The sequence below is a fragment of the Palaemon carinicauda genome, chromosome 32, assembly GCF_036898095.1.
Source record: "Palaemon carinicauda isolate YSFRI2023 chromosome 32, ASM3689809v2, whole genome shotgun sequence".
Classification (NCBI taxonomy): domain Eukaryota; kingdom Metazoa; phylum Arthropoda; class Malacostraca; order Decapoda; family Palaemonidae; genus Palaemon; species Palaemon carinicauda.
Window position 1 is genome coordinate 16868474 of NC_090756.1, and position 20204 is coordinate 16888677.

The following is a 20204-nucleotide window of genomic DNA, read 5'->3' on the forward strand; positions in this document are numbered from 1 at the left end:
ATCTGTTTTCCTGGTCCTATCACCCCAATGAACCCCTGTACCATATTATGATCTGTCAGATCTGGTTTTCGCATACATTCTTAGATAGTTACAGTATAATACACCATATTCCAGGTTAATTGTCCAATCCACATTATCGAAGCACTTAGAAAGCTTGAGAGTCTTCAACATTTTGAAAGCCTTAACATCTTCGGTCTTTCAAACGTGTGAGCGCTTAGAACCCTTAATATCTTCAGTCTTTCGAACGTCTAGTAAGAGCACTTGAAAGCCTTAATATCTTCTTCATTTTTTTAACGTGTAGTAGGAACGCCTGAAAGCCTTAATATCTTTATTCTTTCGAACTTCTAGTAAGAGCTTGCTATATAGTCTTGGTGCCGAATATTTGAAAACTCTATAGTCTAGACATTATGTAAGCCATCCGATTGCCCTATTATTATCATACTACTACTACTGCTGCTACTACTACTACTACTGATATACAATATGCACTATTTTTCAAGGCGTTAGCAAAGTGAAACAATAATAAAAGATATGTTTCAATTCGTCAGGAAGTATGGAAACGCCAACAGAGTTGGAGAATTGGCAAAGCAGGTGAGAATAAAGATATATAACACATAACTATATCTTACTTGGGTTAATAGCTGAAAATGTATATAGCCATTGGAAATGATATTTTTTAAAAATTACATCATACATTAAATGATAAAAGAATAGTTAATTAGATAAATTAACTGAAGACCAGATAAGGGAACCAACCCTGCAAGGAATAATTGAGAAAATCTTTCAAAAGAAATATGTAAAAAATCTAATATTGAAATCTAAGAAGCAAGAAATTGAAAAAAAAAGATATAAATAAGGAATTAAAAAGTAAATTGACAGATAAAATCAAAATATAAATAGGAGTAAAGAACCAAAAAAATTACAAAATCGAAATTTATAAACTATAATGACAGAAGTAGGTTGGCCAGGGCACCAGCCACCCGCTGAAATACTACCACTAGAGAGTTATGGGGTCCTTTAACTAGCCAGACAGTACTGTATTGGATCCTTCTCTCTGGTTACGGTTAACTTTCCCTTTGCCTGCACATACACCGTATTGTCTGGCCTATTCTTTACAGATTCTCCTCTGACCTCATACACCTGACAACACTGAGATTACCAAAACAATCCATCTTCACCCAAGGGGTTAACTACTGCACTGTAATTGTTCAGTGGCCACTTTCCTCTTGGTAAGGGTAGAAGAGACTCTTTAGCTATGGTAAGCAGCTCTTCTAGGAGAAGGACACTCCAAAATCAAACCATTGTTCTCTAGTCTTGGGTAGTGCCATATCCTCTGTACCATGGTCTTCCACTGTCTTGGGTAACAGTTCTCTTGCTTGAGGGTACACTCGGGCCCACCATTATATTTAATTTCTCTTCTTCTTAGCAAGTAATAATAACAATAATAAGGGTATTACATAGATGGGCCTAAACTTAAAACTAAAGAAGCTGCTATAGTAATGAAGACATTATTATTATTATTATTATTATTGTTGTTGTCTAGGTACACAACCATATTGTTGTGGAGTAAGCAACACGGGAACTTGAACCTAAAGCTTTTTTGGGGGATTATGGTGACTCCCGATAGGGTAACTAGACTCACACCTTCACCATCGTAATTGAGACCCACCATTTCCAAGTAACTATCAGATACACATCGAAGTTTTGGATATAAGGGTCACACCGGACTTATAAGTCCATATCACGTGTAATTATTTGTAATTAAATGTTCTATTTAACAGTTTGATGTAGTTGTTTTGTGATGTTAAAATATAATATTTGAATTAACACATTAGAAGCAGGTTTGAATTTTTTGAAAATTGTCATCCTTCATCTTACATACAGTAATTACCTAATAGGCTAATAATGTCAACTTTATACTTTAGTAAAAATCAGAATAATTAAGTAGACTCTTTATGTCTGTAGAATTGATATGTAAAATCATCGTAAAACAAAGATTGCGGAATAGCGCAACAATAAAGTTTAGACTCAATTTTACTTCAAATTTCCCGCTGCGCGCAGACCTGCGCAGAACTTAAAATCTGCGCCATCTGAGTTGCTCGATCGAACTTCTTGGTCACGTGACTTTGACATCATTCTATTGTCCGATTCTTATCAATTGAAATATGCCACGAGTTCTCTAAAGTGTTCAAATGAATTTTTGGACGTTAATCTATATATGTTAGCTTAGAATTTAAAATATAAAATTAAAATAATAAAAAAAATAGTAGAATGAAAGAATTATTATATTACTTATTTTTGTAAAAGTTAAAAATGCAACGGTTAAGCCAAAGCTAAAGCCAACGAAACGTCTTAGAAGAAGCCCAGGGATCTGATGGCGTCTTTCTGATTGGATGTGTGTCGAAATTTCTAATGAAATTCATGACTTACAGGCGGAACACTAGATCAATTCAAGTAAGTATCACTGTCTATAGATTCTGTGGGACCTGTAGATTAGGGGCGTGAAGAAATAGAACAAGTAGGACGAACATTTCCTTCTACAGGAGCGATAATAAAAACCTGTATCTTGAGCGACATTGTTTACGTTTGGCCTTAAACGAAGACGGTTACGCCTATTTTTGCTTTTATCTCCACTGACAGGTGTTAGGCCTAGCTTTAAAATCCTTTAGTTGGCGGGATTATGCTTGCTTTTGCCTTAGGCCTCAAATGATGCATAAAAATATCCAGTTGGATGCTGCATTCGCTTTTGCCATCTGGGAGAGATACGATCTTTAGGCCTTAGTGTTACTTCGATGTCGAATTTTTATTTCTAGTCGAATATTTAGTTAGGCCTAGGTGGCAATCCTTTGATAGGATTTTATTAGGTTTAATCACGTCTGCATTCGATTAGATAGGACTAGAAGCTCATTAATAGGATGGCTAGCCACGTCTTGTTTAGAATAAGCTTAGGCCTATTTAAACAAGTCTTATGTTTAAATTGTTTGGCAAATTTGTTTTAAAGATTATTAAGAGGAATTTTTATTGTAAATCTTCAGGATAAGAGAGTGGCAAATAATTATTTGGTGCTTTTTAAACTTATTCTGTGTAGTCTAATATTAAGTTTTTCCCAGAGCATTTTCCGACCATTATGGCTTCATCGGCAAGACGAAACACTGTTTAAACTTTTTAGATTTTTTATATAAGCTTATCACGTATGGCCTAAGGCTATATTAAACCTTTCCAAAAGCATTTTATGGCTTTGTTGGCAAAACCTATCTTATGTTAAACTGTATATTTATTCAAGTCTATTTGTATGTTAGTAGATAATACTAATTATTCATCACTGATTGGGGGAAATTAATTTATATGCTATATTCATATTCCTAAGCTTATCCACGAACCATTTTTTTTTGTCTGGTGAGCCTTTAGTGCGAGCCAGTTGAAGAGAGCCCTCTATGCCTATTTGCTTATTTCACAAAGAGCTGGTTAAGCTAGTATGAGGTTATCATGATTTAGAATTTTAAGGTTAGGAAATATTTTATTGTGATTGTTTATTCCTGTAGTTTGTTTATTTCTTTGTTTCCTTCCCTCGCTGAGGTATTTTCCCTGTTGGAGCCCTTTGGCTTATAGCATCTTGCTTTTCCAACTCGGGTTAGAACCTAGCTTGTAATAATAATAATGATCACAAAATTCTGCTACACCTCGTTATTTTTCGCACATGAAATACACAAAATACCTAAATGTTTCAGAAGTGTGTAATAATCATCATCATCATCTCCTACGCCTATTGGCGCAAAGGCCTCGGTTAGATTTCGCCAGTCGTTTCTATCTTGAGCTTTTAAATCAACACATCTCCATTCATCATCATCTACTTCACGCCTCATTCTAGTGCCTTGTGGAGCCCAGTTGAATGTTTAGCAAACTAATCTCTATTGGGGAGTGTGAAGAGCATGCCCAAACCTTTTCCATCTACCCCCATCATGATCCTATCTGCATATGGCACTCTAGTAATCTCTCTTATAGTTTCATTTCTAATCCTGTCCTGCCATTTAACTCCTAATATTCTTCTGAGGGCTTTGTTGTAAAATCTACAAAATCTGTTGGAAATTGTTTCATTGTAATACCACGACTCATGTCCAAACCTTATTGTAATTTTGAAAATGTAGATAAGATACTCATGTTGATTTACATATTTACAAAAATGTATTATAATTTGGTCTCCAAAATGTGAACTCATCATACGCTAGAATAGATGATGAAATAATTTTTTTTTTATGGGTGAAAAGTGATTGCACAATTTGCGAGATTGTAGGCAGGCCCAAAAATTACTAAATTAGAAAAATAATTGAAATGTGAAAAATATAAAACATGTTTGCTATCAGAAACCTGCGATGTAAAGAGGAGTCCATGATAGAAATTTACAAATAAAGGGATTTTGACGAAGGAAAAATCTATTTCTGGGCTCAACCTGTGTTGCTCCGTGAAATGCTCCTTAAAGCACCATTTCTAAGGTATAAATACTGCTAAATATACCAGAGAAAAAAGTTGCATGGAATGCCAGGAATATACCCAGCTCGCTCACCTCTAAAGGATGTCTGTATTAAAACTGGGGCAAGTGAAACCACTACCAGAGGTCCCTTTCCAATTAGACTTCTCCCTCCATAAAATCCCCCGTTACGAGGTGTCGTTCACTACAGCCACTGCCCCACCACCACCACCACCACCACCACCACCACCACCACCACCACCACCACCACCTATCCTTCTCCCATCATTCCTTGTTATCACCGTGAACGTTCGGACGTGTTTTTCGTAGCTAATATATTTATAATTCAGCAATGCATAGAGAGAGCAACAGGTGAGCTCTGTTGTGTCAAGGGGATTACTGAATATGATGTTTTCAAACCCTTTTTAGATGATTGTATATTTTGTGCTACTGCATAATGAAAAATATTCCAATCTTGCATGCTTTGCATCTTTTATGAGCTATTAACATGATGACCATTTGATGTAAAGTATTTTGTTTAGATATTATTGTTTCAATCAATTTTTTTTTCTTTGATTTACAATCCTCAACTTTATTGGTCTTCTTATATATTTTCATTTCTTCAGTGGAATGCTGGTTATGATGTGTCTGCATTGGTATTGATTTTTTTATTGTGTGTGATTAAATTTTAGTTTATGGCATGATTCTTGGATGAAGTTAGGTTTTAATTCAAGAGGCTCATACAAAAAGAATTCAACTGTTTTTCTTTAACCAATTGATCTACAGAGGATCATATTTTGGAGAGCTATAGTCTGTGAGAATTTCATGTGTAGTACGAAGAGTTTTAAGTGATTTAATGGCAGAAGTTGCATTGGGTGATAATTGCTTAGATTTGTGGCCAGTAAGAAATGAATATTTTGTTAGTAACCCAAACATTTGATGTTTCACGTATTAATTTATCTTGCTGTATCTCAAACATAGCTTCACATCATAGCGTATTCATTTTCTTTTTGTTATATCACATTGTTAGTTGTTCCTACACTCCATACAAAACCTTGCCCTTAGATTAGGGAGATTACTTCGGCGCGAGCTGCAAAGCCTTGCCCCCCTCACAGTCGGTTCTCTATTCACTTTCACTTAAACTGTTGTGCTGTTCGCACATGTCCGTGTAGCGGTTTTCAAGCTGTGTACTATTTTTCTTGCACACTTTTGTGGTAGTTGGTTATGAAATGGAAACAGGAAGTTTATATTTGCTGGGGGAAGAATGGGCGCTGCAACCGCTTCATGTCAAAGTTGGAGGTAGACCCGCAATCCCTCTGTGCTATATGTCGGGCATGTCTGTACGGAGGAATCCTCTTGTGTCGAGTGTTGATTGTAGCCTCCGGTGCAGTGGCAGGCTTATGCTCCAAAGGGGAAGAAATTCTCTTGTCAGTGGGTAGATCTGCTGTTGAAGCCTCTGTGCTTCAGTCCTTGGGGAGTACGCTGCAGGGGTCAGGAGAGCACGAATCAACATTGGCGTCTTTTCGTGATTTGCTGCAAACTCGGAGTATTCACCGCTCCCCTGCGAATACTGAAGAAACTTTTTTGTGTGCCAGTGCAGGCTGTTGATGAAGAATTTGACCCTAGGGAGGCTTGGACCTCAGGTCTTTCAGATAGTGCCTTCTTGACTGTTTTGAGGGAGGTGGAAACCAAGGTTACACTCTGAGCAGGTTTATAATCCTTCTGTGGCACCAGGTGTGGAGGTGTTGGTGCCTCTGGTGTCCGGGAACCCATGGTCTGGTAAGTCTGGTTTGGTTGTCTTCGTCCCATCGGGCAAGGTGATAGGGTTGGACACAGTGACAAAGAAAGGTAAAGGTAAGGGCAAGTCTTGTAAATCTGAAAACTAAGAGTGTGACCCTTGTTTGACCTGATTCCTGACCCAGTGCCAGTGCTCCCCACTCCTTCCCTAGTGTCCATTGCCCTGACACTTGTGCCAAGGGGTGTGGGGTCTGTGCTTCCTCCCTGTATGTCATTGGTTGTGCCCCCTCATGTTGACGGGTCACGGGGTCTTTTGAATCTGCCTTCTCATTCCCCTATCATAGTGTGCCCCGGTGTTGTGGCTCCTGCTGGAATAACCTGTGTGGTTTCTCTCCCTGTGGAGTGTCGTTGATGGTCGCTCCGATTTTGACTGCTATGCATGCCATTTACCGATTACAACTCATCCTATCACCAGAGGAAGAGGAGGAAGGGTCGAAGAAGTTCAGGAAGGCCAGCTGTAGTTGCAGGGACAGGGTTCCCATGAGACACCTCCTTTCATACTAGGACCTTGTGTTCTGTGGCCTGGATCCCGGCCACCCTGTTAGCCATGGTTGGTCGGGTGGTCGTGGTAGTTTGGTCCAGCTTAGTTTCATGGGTGATGGAAGAGCTTTGCAACCTCCAGCTCCCTTCCTACTTGGATGGTGGCTGGGGGCTCCTCCCTCTTTCCTGAACTTACCTTTAAAAGGGAGGCTGGGTAAGGGACTGTGGTGACTCTGTCTTGACTCTTGGCGCCAAGGGTATGATGTCTCGTCTAGTGCCACTGAGATTCGTATTAGGAGATCTTCCATGGCATTCATCTGCTCCCAATTACATGCAGGGTTCTGTCCTGGGGATTGAATGGGCTTTTGTCTTGGAGGGGAGCAGAGATTAGTTTTTGTTGCTCGCCTTCAGCCGTGGAGGTAGACGAAGATGCTCAGGAGCTGGATGACTTTGGGCGTAATCTAAAGCCTGTTCTAAGTCGGAGAGTTCCATTTTGGAGGTCCTGGCACTCATTCATGAGTGTAAGGTCCTGAAGGTGTCTTCGGTGGTTCTGCCTTGAGAGAAGACTTTGGTCATTGATCATGTTTCGGTGCCCCTCGACGACTAGTTCTGGACCATATGGATTATCAGATCTGTGGACCTGAGAATTTACTTTGCTTAGGCAAGTCAAACAAGTCTTGCTTTCCCCATTCTCTAGGCACCAGTGGTTCTACATGCCAGAGAATGCCACATTTTCACCTCCACAGGTTGACACATTAGTTTGCGCTGAGAAACTCAGGGTGAAAGGCACTGCATTTTCTGGCCTGAGTTGGAGGCCATTAAGGCTTCAGCTTTGGCCACTTTCCATGCTGTGTCCTGGCTTCCCAGTGGTTGGGTACAGTGACGAACTTCGCAAAGTCAATGGTACATGAGCCTTGTGCTGTCTCAAGGGAAGGCCATCACCTTCTTAACCAACTTGTAGGCTAATCGAGTTTTTAAGAGATGGGATTTAGTGGTTTCTCGCTTCTCAAAATCAGTTTACCTGGAGGTAACGGCATTACGGAACTAGTCGGTGCAGGGAGACACGTCTCTGCTTCCAGAGAGTTGTGTACATACAATGGTGGATTCTTGGAGGACTACTTTGCAGGACTCCCTGATTCATCTGGCTGTTGTCTTCACCCTCAGGTTCTGCTGGTACTGCGGGTTCGGGATCGAGGAAAGGTCTGACGCCTGTTCTGCTACATCTGCAACCTCTTCTTGTAAAAGAGCCTCTGTGTGCACAGCATTTTTTATCACTGGTCAGGGTTGAAAGGGGTATGGAGAGGGAAACGAGACAGGTGTACCATTCTTTAGGACGGTTATTTGCTTCCTTTTCCAGATCACAGGCCTTCCCTTTCTCGTGTTCCGTTTGGGTTCCAGTAGGAACTCCCAACATCTGTGAAAGCCCTGGCCTCGCAGGCAGAATTGGATGCTATGTTGGACAAATACACGCTCCAAGTCGTTCACGACAGCTTTTCGGGCTTCTACTGTCCCCTATTTCTGGTGAAGAAGGCGATGTTGGCTTGGAGAATGGTCGTCGAACTCTTTTCATTGAACAAGTTTGTTCATCAATTAAAGTTCAGGATGGAAACAGTTTGGTTTGTGCTGCCTTCCATCAGAGAGGAAGACTTCATGCCTAGTGGCTCGACGAAAACAACTTCACCAGGGGTGTCCCACTTAACTTCTTGCCTCCGGATCTGCATCAAATGAGGAGTGGTGTGCTCACCTGGACGACCTGGTCATATCAGGACTGTGGTCTGAGGGAGACAGGCATCTACACATCAATGTCCTCGAGAGGCAAACGTCCCTAATAAGCCTGTAATGAACAAGCAAGGAGGTACGGTCTCGCGAGTTGACGAAGCAGATGCATATCTGGGGGACATTTCACGCTGTAGGGTTGTCAGTTAGGTACATTTTGGGCAAGAAGAATGTCCTAGCAGACACATTCATCAGGAGCAGTGTGTACGAGCAGAATGGCAGAAAGACTTGTCCTGGAGTCTCTTTGTTCTCCTCAGACCAAGCATTGCACACATTGAGTGAAGTTAAAAGTCTCTCCCAGTTCAACTCTGAAGGGGACTTACAACCCTCCGAGCAGTGAGGCTCCCTAATTAAAAGATGATGGTTTGTAAAAGTAATTTGTATTTTTCCTAGCCATATGAACCCGAGTCCTTTGATATGACATCCCGCTTAAACCACCCTTCTATGTCCTGGGTTGAAGTAGCACATTTTCTGTGAGGGGCGTTGGGGCAAACCCCTACACCTTCTTCAGTCTGATAACTGCTTGTTATCCGTTTCAAATGACAGATTCTTCCAGCTCGGGCAGAAGTAATCTCTCTATTTAAAAGACTCCGGTTTCTATGGCTAGGAAAAATACAAATTCATTTTAGAATTTGTTAGTTTTGCCATGAAAGCATTGATGGGGATCAGTGTGCACTCAAGGGCATGAGAAAATTAATCGTATTTTTATATTGCTAGTATGGTGGGCAGTGTAATTATTTCCCCAAGGGGTTGAAAATGCTTGTGTAGTTTGTGTACGGCATTTGTAATATCCATTAGTGCCAATGTCGGGTCTCAAGAAAAATTTTGCTTATCAGACTATTCTATTGCAAATTTGATTTATTCTCATTAGTATCATTTCTCTAGTTATTCATTTCTCTAGTTGCCATTATATTGGAAAGGTGTCTTGGAGTTCAAGAATTAGTTTTTTTTTTTTTTTCTTTTTCTTAATAAAATTTCCCATTTATCTGTTCTGTTGTAGTCTTAGCTTTTTTATGGAAGTTTTCAAAGAATAGTTGTTCCTACACTAGATACAAACCCTCATTCTTTACTATAGGAGATATTCTAGCATGAGCTGGAAAATACGGCAGAAAACCTTAAGGTCATTAACGACCGGGCCGGTAGTTATCCACCTGTTAGTGGTGGGGGACTGCCGGTCGGTAGCTACTGAATACCATCAATCGAATTCTAGCCATTGCAGTGGTAACACCGCTGCTCCTGCTTTTGTTTGACTGGCAGACTAGCCTTTCTTTATTGTGTTTTTGATTAACTCTTTTTCTTTTTCTTTGTTAGATGTGATGTCCTCTATTATGAGGAAGTGTCCCAGGGTTCTCCCGAAATCTTGTGGCACATTCATGTCACCACCGGAGGTGGATCCTCATTCCCTATGCCCTTCGTGCAGAGGTCATAGGTGTTCTGAAGGCTCCCCCTGCCAAGTATGTAGAGAATGGTTGCCTTCTCAGTGGGAAAAGTTCGTGAAGAGAAAGAAGAAATCCAAAAAGGATTCGTTACCTCCAGGTTCGCAGTTGAAAGGTAAGGCTTCTCAGGCCTCTTCTTCGGCCTCTCGATCTCTCCCTTCAGACTCTTCCTTGCCTCCATCCTCTGGGGGGAAATCAAGGAAGAGCGGCACCATTGACTTAACCCCATTCCCCTTGGTCAGGCTGATCACGTTGCCCCTCCCAGTGGGACAATTTTTTCCACCACCGGGAATGACTCTAATACCGCTTCCATTCCAGATCACGTACGTGCAGTATGGCCTGCCCTTGGATTTCCTGGTTCTCCTTTGGAGGAAGTGTGGAACCAGTTCCTCGCGGGCACAGTTTTACCTCAGGTCCCTTCTGTTTTGGAACCCGAACCCTTGGAAGTTCCGGACCTCGCCTACCTCCCGTCAAGTCAGTCGGTGCCCGCAGAAGTTTTAGCAGATATAGTAACTTCAGCTCTCGCGGTGCTTGCGCTTCTACGAAACTACAACGTCGCAAGCGCAAACATCACGGTACCTCCCCCTCCTTCTCCTCCTCCTCCTCATCATCATCATCATCATCATCCTCGCCCTCCTCGGAGGCTAGGAGGGAGAGAGAGAAGAGGAAAAGGAGAACTCACTCTCCTTCGCCCAGACGTTGTTGTCGGAGAGACAGGCGACATAGGAAGAGACGTCATCGTTCTCGCTCTTCCTCGCCTTCTATCTCTTCACGAAATGTCTCGCCGAGAGACTATAATCGCTCTCGTCACAATCATAAGAAGAGCGCTTCCTCGCGTCATCGTTCTGCCGCGCGATCGACTTCCTCTTGCGAGGGATCATCTAGGCGCTTCAAGAAAAAGAGCGCTACGATACGTTCTCGCTCTTCATCACAAGAGAGTTCTCCTAAGCGTAATAAGAGCTCCCGTTGGAGAAGCTCTTCCCACAATTTTTCATCTAATCGCGCCCGGAACGCGGACAAGGGAAAAGTGCACTCTGAGTTCGATCCCTCTCCTTCACATATTTGAGGAGCTCAGATCGCTATAGGAAAGGGAAAGAGCACTTCTCATCGTCACTACGTATCAACAGAAAGAGAGCGCTCCTGTCCGTCAACCTCCCAATCGTGCAAGTCTCCGGGCATATCTGCGCGGGGTCATTCACCTCGCCCTCGTGTTTCAGACAGGACAGCTCCGGTTCCCGTGCTCCCTAACGAGTTACGGAATACGAGCCTCACGAGAACCTCGGAAGAAGACACAGGGGTTCAACCCTTCTTCTCCTCGGTTGAGAACAGAGGGTAAAAGCCAGACCGCCGATCAAAGCAACCTCTTACCAAGACAGTACCGATAATTCGGTTACCTACGCCTAGACCATCTACTTCCAGTTAAGGTCAGGCACTCGCAGTGCCATTAGCCAGCGCTCAGCCTTCCCTTGGAACAACGGCAATGGAGTATCCTACTTTGCCGTTACCTCCAGACACTCAGACTTCTATCGCCTCTCCTCGCGAGGAATTAGCGCGACCGGAAGATTCCTAGGAAGTGCAACCATCAAAAGACTTAGAGTCCTATCTGAGGGCTCTAAGAACTGTGTGTAATATCTCAGGCCTCGGCGATCTACATCTGTCGCCTCAACATACCGACGCTCCAGCTTTAGACAGACTATGTCATCCTCCACAAAACCCTAAGACCAGAATCAAATTTCCCTGGTCTATTCACACTGCAGGCCATCTGAGGAAGGTCTCGCAGGCGGTCTCGGGGGAAATGGGTTCCTTGAAGGCTCAAGGATTCCGTAAACTTGTACAATTCCCGTTTTCGAGGCAAAAGCGCTTTTACAAGGTCAGAGACGCTAACCCTTCTCCTCTGACCCTGGATCCCCTCACAGTGAGGCTCACACCTGGCTGCTCTTCAGAGAGAGACTCTTCTCTCCCAGTCTCCTTCACTGCCACAGAAGCCTCGGCAATGGAAGCAGCATCAATTTCCCTTCTGGAGGCATTATCCTGGTTTGACACGAGGTCAGGCACAGTCGGCTACCTAGCGAGTCACGAAGACCTATCAAACTAAAACTCCATGCAGTCTCTGCAGGAAGTCCTAGCTGCTGGGGCTAAGACAATGGACTTCCTAACTGCTACGGCTAAGACAATGGACTTCCTAACTGCTACAACTGCAACCATGTGGGGCAATTGGATCCTCAAAAGGAGGGAATCAGTAGTTTCCAGACTTCATAGGAGCATCGGTAAGGCCGAGAAGTCAGATTTGAGAAACTCGGACCTTCTGCAACCTCTCCTCTTTTCTAAACAGGCAGTTTCCTCTGCCTTAGATACTTGGAGGAAAGAGACGCAGGACACTACGATGCAAAAGGCTGCCTCCCTTCGCGCAATGCAACAGCAGCCAACTCCACTACCCAAAACCATAACCGCAGCTCCACACCCGTCTCGTACATCAACAAACAAGGCGGTACTCTGGCAAGAGACCTCTGTCTGCTAGCGGTCCAGATTTGCCAGTGGGCGGAAGGTCACAACATTTCTCTCACAGCCAGGTTTTTTCCGGGCCAGAGAAACATTGTGGCGGATCAACTGAGCAGGCATCACAAAGTGTTGAGTGGTGAATGGTCTTTGGATCCTCGAGTAGCAAAGACAGTAATAGCTTTGTGGGGTTTCCCCACAATAGACCTGTTCGCCACTTCTCTGAATGAGAAACTTCCCCGCTACGGGTCCCCAGTTCCAGACCATCAGGCAGCGATCCAGGACGCCCTTCAACATTCTTGGGACAACCTGGACGCATATGCCTTTCCACCCTTTTGCCTGCTCAGAAGGGTGATCAACAAACTCAGGACCACCTGGAACTGCAAGCTAACCCTAATAGCTCCGGCATGGCCAAGCAGAGAACGGTATGCAGACCACCTTTCCCTGCTGGTTCAAGTTCCAAGGTTTCTGCCTCCAGAACCCCTTCTGCTGATGCAGCCACACAGTGGTGTCCCCCAAGGGAGAATCCCCTTCCTGAAGCTTCACACCTGGAGGCTGTCCAGTCACTCCTCAAAAGCAGAGGCTTTTCAGGGAAGGTGGCTGAGCACATGTCCAGGCACCTGCGCCAATCTTCCACAAACCTCTACCAAGCAAGATGTAGAGTGTTTGCAGCTTGGTGTAGAGGGCGAAGCGTGTCTCCACTTGATCCCTCTCTTCCATTAGTGGCAGACTTCCATGTGTACCTCAGGGAGGAAAAACTCCTCTCAGTCTCGACAATTAAAGGCTATCGTTCAGCCTTAAGCCCCATCTGTAGACTGAGAGGGGTTGACCTTTCCACCTCAGAAGATGTTACCTTGTTGATTCAAGGTTTTGAGAGATTTTGCTCCCCAATTGAGATTAGAGCACCACATTGGGACATGTCCCTGGTCTTACGTTCCTTGAAGGGTCCACCCTATGAGCCCTTTAATAGGACCTTTGACTACTTCTTAACCCTTAAGACCGTCTTCCTAGTAGCTCTGGCCTCGGCAAAAAGGGTCGGTGAACCACATGGTCTATCCTACGAAGTCACCCATTCTAGAGGATGGGGGGGAAAGTCTCGCTCAACTTTGTGCCAGGCTTAGTGGCCAAAACTCGGAATCCTTCATCGGCCGATGAGAGGTTTAGAGAATTTCAATTTTCCACCCTCAGTAAGGTAACACAGGATACTGACCAATTGCTACTGTGCCCAGTCATAGCGCTAAGGAAATACCTGAAGCGTACCAGACCTTTCAGACCACGCCTCGGTCATCTCTTCCTCAGTACCAACAAGGTAAAGAAGAGAATCTCTCGCAACACCATCTCTTTCTGGCTCAAGAAGGTTATTGCGAGAGCCATTCATGGAGACCCAGAGGCAGCTCAACCCAAAGCCCATCAAGTTAGGGCCGTGGCTGCCTCACTGGTGTTTAAGAAAAATTTCTCAGTCTCCCAAGTCTTAAGAGCTGGAGTCTGGAAATGCCAATCTACATTCACCCCTCACTATTTAACCGATGTGACACATAGGTTTCTAAACACCTTTTCTATAGGGCCTATTGTGGCAGGTCAACAGGTGCTGCAGCTACCTTACGCCCTTTCAGGGGACAGTAGCCATTGGTCGAGGATTCTGTGTTACACTAGGTTTTTAGAAGGTCATCCATCTATCTTCTGTGCTTCCTTCTTCCTCCCATCTGGGTATCCTAGTCTGTAACCAGTTTCAGCTGGACTCATCAATGGAAATAAGATATGAAACTCATCAGACTCCTCTCACAGGGTATAAGTTATACTTGTAGTCACGAGGGTTCCCCTTTTCAAGGTCAAGAGAATCCTAAGTATGAAAGGGTACGAGTCGAATGTTCCCGACCCTCTTCATCCTGAAACATTTGTTTCCATGTAATTACAAACTTTCAGTCATGCTAAGATTATGGGGATCTACAAAGAAAAGTTTAACGGGAGATTTTTTCGTCAAAAGAGTCTAGTCTGAGGACTATCTTCCTTAGGAATAGGGAACTCCTCGACCACCCTGACCTCAAGACTAAGTCTCCTATAGTAAAGAATGAGGGTTTGTATCTAGTGTAGGAACAAATGACAAACTTATAACAGAGTTTGTATTTTTCCTAAACCCGAATTCTTTACACAAATCTTTCCTCCGTCACCGCCTCCTAAAAATAGTCCTAGCTAGAATCTGATTGAAGGTATTCAGTAGCTACCGACCGGCAGTCCCCCACCAATAACAGGTGGATAACTACCGGACAGGTCGTTAACGACCTTGTTAAGGTTTTCTGCTGTATTTTCCAGCTCGCACTAGAATATCTCCTTTAGTAAAGAATTCGGGTTTGTATGTTAGGAAAAATACAAACTCTGTTATAAGTTTGTCATTTTTCTTCTAAGAGGAAAGAAAGATATTTGGAGAAATATGGTACAGTTTTTGCATATTTTCTGACCTTCATAATAAGGTTATTCAACTTGATCTTTTTTTTATAGGTTTTACAGGTGTGAGATGTCATGAGGTCATTTGATTCTGATTTTTGTGCTTAAAATATTATTAACCTTAAACTCAATAAGGAACATATGTTATTTTTTCTCCAACGTAAAAAAATAAAGCAGTCGGTATGATATTTCATTTATAATTAATTTCAGACTGGCCAATGAGTCATGGCATCGTCATGGGAGAGCTTCATTGCAGCCTCCACTTCTGCTGCCCCTGCACACACCAGCGTTGCAACCACACCTACAGCCGTTGCATCCGCAGCGGGGGGTCCCGCTGTGCCCCCAACCATGCCCGTCACTGCTCCCGTGTCCCAGATGACATTCGCTTCGGATAGTAGCTCGCATCACACAACTTTAGCACCGTATCATCAGCCCCACACTGCTAGTCAGCTTCCACACCATGGCATGAGAGTTAACATTCCCCCACAGGTACAGTATTTGTCTTGATTGTTTTCACCAAGTAGGATAGACTGCTGTCAAATTAGATTATACCAGATTACTTGAGGGGGTCTTACTAAACATTTATTATACTATTCATTATACAAGTGTAGCTTGGTTAGCAAACTAAAAAATTGAAGGATTAGTTGTCTGTTTGTCTGACTATGCCTTCTATTCCTATACAATAACTCAAGAACTACGAGTACAGCAGAATACACTTCATGGCCGCTAAAAGTGTATTATACTGTACTTGACACTTCATGGCTGCTAGAAGTTGGGGCCCCTGGGCTTATAGCATCGTGCTTTTCCAATTAGGGTTGTAGCTTAGCAATTAATAATAATGATAATACTGTGCTTGACACTTCATGTCTGGTAGAAGTGTACTGTACTTGACACTTCATGTCTGGTAGAAGTGTACTGTACTTGACACTTCATGTCTGGTAGAAGTGTACTGCGCTTGACACTTCATGTCTGCTAGAAGTGTACTGTCTTGACACTTCATGTCTGCTAGAAGTGTACTGTCTTGACACTTCATGTCTGCTAGAAGTGTACTGTACTTGACTCTTCATGTCTGGTAGAAGTGTACTGTGCTTGACACTCACTGGTCCTCCCTAGCCCCCTTATGAAGGTAGTTCTGTCATGGCAGTTAAGTAGTTCAAAAGAGTCGGTTGATTAGATTCATAAAGTAGAATTGATGAAATTGATGAATTAAATTTTGTTTCAAAGTAATTTTCAAAGTGGGTAAGTAGTTAATGATTTTCTTTGAAAGTGCTATACAATATACATAATTATAGCAATGTAAATGTCATTTTCCATCATAAACAGGAAATGATTTTGCAGGCTGGTAGTTCTACCACCGGACCCACGACCTCTCCACAGACACCAGCTGCTGGACCCCCACCACAAGTGGGTGCACAGGTTCATGAGACAGATTTGCCCCAGGACATGCTTGCCGCAGGCTGGCGGAAATTCTGGAGCAAGAGAGAACAGCGAATCTACTTTTGGAACCGCATCACGGGGGAAAGCCTTTGGGATATGCCCCCAGGCCAGGTTGCACATGGGGCTCATCCTCCTGGGGTGAGTATCGGATTTCTCTTCACTTGTTGGTGTCTTTTGAAATTATTGCTGATACTTTTTATTGTTATAAATGCTGTCATTTTTTCTACTTATGTATGTACTTTGATTATTTAGAAATATTTTGATCGCTAACAAACAGGTGCTGATTGTTGCCTCATTAGTGAAAATAGTGTTTGTTACTGATTATTGATTACTCAATTAACAGATTTTCTGAACAATTAAATTCACTTACATGTCAAAATATTACTTGTTCTGGCACCAAATATGAACCTTTTAGTTCTTTACTATGGAGATGTTATTCTGTTTTTCTTGCAAGAAAAAATTCTAACTTGCCCAGCAAAAGTATTTTAGGTTTATGATGTGATAGAAAATATTTATTCTATTAGTGTGCTTCCATTAGATAAATATCGATCTACTATCAGAGATGAAACAAAGAAAATGAAACGCGTAAAATTATTCTGTCCTAGTTGTAGAGTCAAATTTACATTGTGTAGTATTCATAACAACCAATAAAGACCCATGAAAAACATTCCATTGTTACTCTATATTTTGATTTTGTGAATACTGTTCTAACATTAATCGATAGCATATTGAAAGGAAATCACTTGATTTTCCCGCTCGTTTTCCACGTTACCAGACATATGATACAGTATGAACTTGACAGATATTAAAACTTTCCTTAATATAATTTTCATTTAAAATGGATACTGTATATTATCAGTTAAAGAAAATACTAACTTAGCAAGATAAAGTACTGTAATAAATTTTTGTACAAGAAAATTGATTATTTCAAAGGAAATAGTTGTCCTATTTATGTACTATTTCTGACAGACGTAATGTCATCACGGTGAAAAAAATGGTCGTAAAGTTGAACAGTCATGAGTTGCGTAGGTCGTAAGTCGACTACTACCATTATAGATACTTTCTTGTGTTCACCATTTCATACTTTTTTTTTTTTTTTGCATAATTCTTGTAATTCTTACTTGGGATGAAGACTTCATGATCAGGTTCCATGTGAAGTAATGAAAAAGATAGGGCATTTCTAGCATTCTTATCAGTGGTCTATGAAATACTTTTGCATTTAAGCTCATATTAGATGTTCAGTTTGCTGGTAATGTAGATGCTCTTGTCTTATTGCTAGTTTTGGTTGGGAAAGTGTTGTACAAAATGAATAGTTCTTAATATGGAATCAGGGTTTACTGTACAGTTTCATGTACTGTAATTGGATTAGCGATTTTTACACAATTAAGGCTTCATTTAATAATACATGTCGAGGGTAAATAATACAATAAGCCTTACTGTAATCAATATTGAAGGTTCTTTTGCTACATACTTTTGACAGCCAGTATCATTATTCTTCTACCTTTCATCTGCTCCTGTCTCTTGCCATTTGATTGCCCAACTTTAACTTTATTTTTTTGCCAATTTTAGTGTCTCGCGCACTAACGAATCCTTGTGATAGATCCCACAACTGTTGAAATGCTCAGTGATTGTCTTGAATATCTTCAAATTGCTAAATTACTAAGTTGTCCTTGTTATAGTTCATTGGCGGAACTTCAGAAGTTCAAACTTGCAGCGAATGTTATTATGTTGAACAGGCTGACATAAGTCTCTCTTCATAACAAATCTATTTAAACGTTACCAATCTGAAGATATTTTATATTCTTTATTCATTATTTCCCATATAGTTTTTTCATTTCCTCACTGGGCTATTTTTCCCTTTTGGAACCCTTGGGCTCGTAGCATCCTATTATCCAACTGTGATTGTAGCTTAGTAATAATAAAACTAATTTGTTCCGTAACCGAAATACAAACCACGCTATTTACAAAGGGTATTACTTTTAGCGTAGCTGAAATGGCGAGCCATTAGAATTTAACGAGGGTGTATTACCCCCGCGCTAGTTAGCGGGGGGGTAGGGGAGTGGTAGCTAGCTACCCCTCCTCCCCCTCACACACAGGTGAATACTCACTTTCACTTTTGGCTCGGACTGTGACAGACGTGTCTGTCTTGGTCCTCGCTTGGCAGCCATTGTCTGTTTTGTTTTTACTTAATCGCTTACTTTTCTTTTACTCAATATATATGTAAACATGTTTTCATGTTTGTATATATATTTGAGTATAGAAATAAGTAAGTTTCCTTTTCAGATGTGTGTGTGTAGTGTACGATATCTACGTGGAGGCCTCGGCAGTTAGGCCACCACGGCCTAATTTTATGGGTTGCGATCGAGTTTGACTTCGGTCTTTCTCTCTCTCTCTCTCTTGAGGTCGTTCACCCTTTTACTATGTTTTACTACGCCCTTGTAGCTTCCTTCCCGTGTGGGTGGGGTTGCTACGCCGTACATTTTGTCTCAATTAGTTTATGAATCTAATTGTAGTTGTTAATTTTTCAGCTTGTAGAACGATTCCTTTCGGGGTTTTCGTTTTTTCTTTAGTGTTCATTCATTTTTAAATTACATAATTACATAGTTACATAATTATAATTGTTATAATTCTGTTTTGGTTACAGCTCTCCTTCCGCGAGTGTAAGTGGTTGTGAGGGCACGTGCCTGTTGTGTAATTCTTGTTCCTTTTCCTCGGGATTCCTCTTCGGAGCCTTCCCGGGGGAATGAATGTGTACTAATATTATTTGTTTTATTTTTTTTACAGTTACCGATCTAGTTCGTTTCTGTAATATAGCAACGGTGTGAGCTGTCTGGTTGAGTCCTGGGGATTCGGCTGTTGCTGCCTCCCCCCTTGTATTGTCGTCAGGGGCGTGTCTCCTTCTACTGGTAGTACTCCCGTGTCGACGGACAGCTCTCCAGTTCATTTTAGAACAGTCAGGAGGCTTGCCTCCTTGGGCGGATAACTTTCCTTCCGAGGGAAGTTTTTTCCTGTCCAGGCTTGAGCTTTTCCTCTTTTGGGGGGTTCTTCTCTTGCCTTTTTTTCGTGCGACTATGCTCTTGGTGCTGAGCGGTCGCACCTGCAGTTTCGCTCAAGGGGCTGGGCAACTGCAGGAGCTCCTCTTCGGAGGATTGCCCCTCTTAGGTCACTGGCTGACCAGTCTCTTCCACGAAGTGTTTCTCTTTCGTTCGCGAGAGAGTACACTCATAGAGACTCCTCTTCGGAGGTTTCTTCTGTTGCTGTTGGCCTCCCTCGCCGTAAGGCCCTCCGTCCGCCTCGTCGTAAGGGCCTCTCATCTCCCTATAAGGGTGCTTGAGGCGCCTTTTTGAATCTCCGTTTGCAGCCTACAACTTCTTTTTCTCGATCTTCCGTCTTGGTGCAGATGGACAGCAGTCTAATCTCGTCTTCCGACGGGCAACGGTCTTCCCGACGGACAACGGTCTTCCCGACGGACAGCGGTCTTCCGACGGACATCAGTCTCCCGGCGGACAACGATCCCTTCGGGGCAAAGGGTTGCCCCCACGGGGGTTCTTCCCTTGCGTGTCAGGGTTTCCCTGCGCGCCCTTCTGTTCGTCAGCGCTCTCCTGTTCGTCAGCGCTTTCAAGATGATCTTCCCTGTGGTTCCTGTTACGTGCCCTGTGCGCCCACGTTCGCCCTCGCGATCTAGAACTTCGGTTCAGGTCGGGGTCAAGGACTCTTCTTCTTTGCGCAGGCTTCCACGCGTAGCCTTCTGCTCGTCAGCGATCATCAGCTCGTCAGCGATCATCAGCTCGTCAGCGATCATCAGCTCGCCAGCGATCGTCAGCTCGTCAGCGATCATCAGCTCGCCAGCGATCATCAGCTCGCCAGCGATCTCC

The 20204-nt window shown here is 42.8% G+C and overlaps 1 protein-coding gene across 2 annotated transcripts in view; it reads left to right on the forward strand.

Moving 5' to 3' along the window:
* Window positions 1-2301: 2301 nt before the first annotated feature.
* Window positions 2302-20204, forward strand: part of Pcif1 (Phosphorylated CTD-interacting factor 1) — a 96644-nt gene continuing 78741 nt past the window's right edge. Inside the window, exons 1-3 of one of the 2 annotated variants that reach the window (XM_068356101.1) lie at window positions 2302-2454; window positions 15103-15381; window positions 16216-16467. In XM_068356101.1, the coding sequence (XP_068212202.1) occupies window positions 15118-15381; window positions 16216-16467 (516 nt within the window). In that variant the 5' untranslated portion in view covers window positions 2302-2454; window positions 15103-15117. The remainder of the gene's footprint in view (window positions 2455-15102; window positions 15382-16215; window positions 16468-20204) is intronic. The other variant, XM_068356102.1, reaches the window with a different exon arrangement.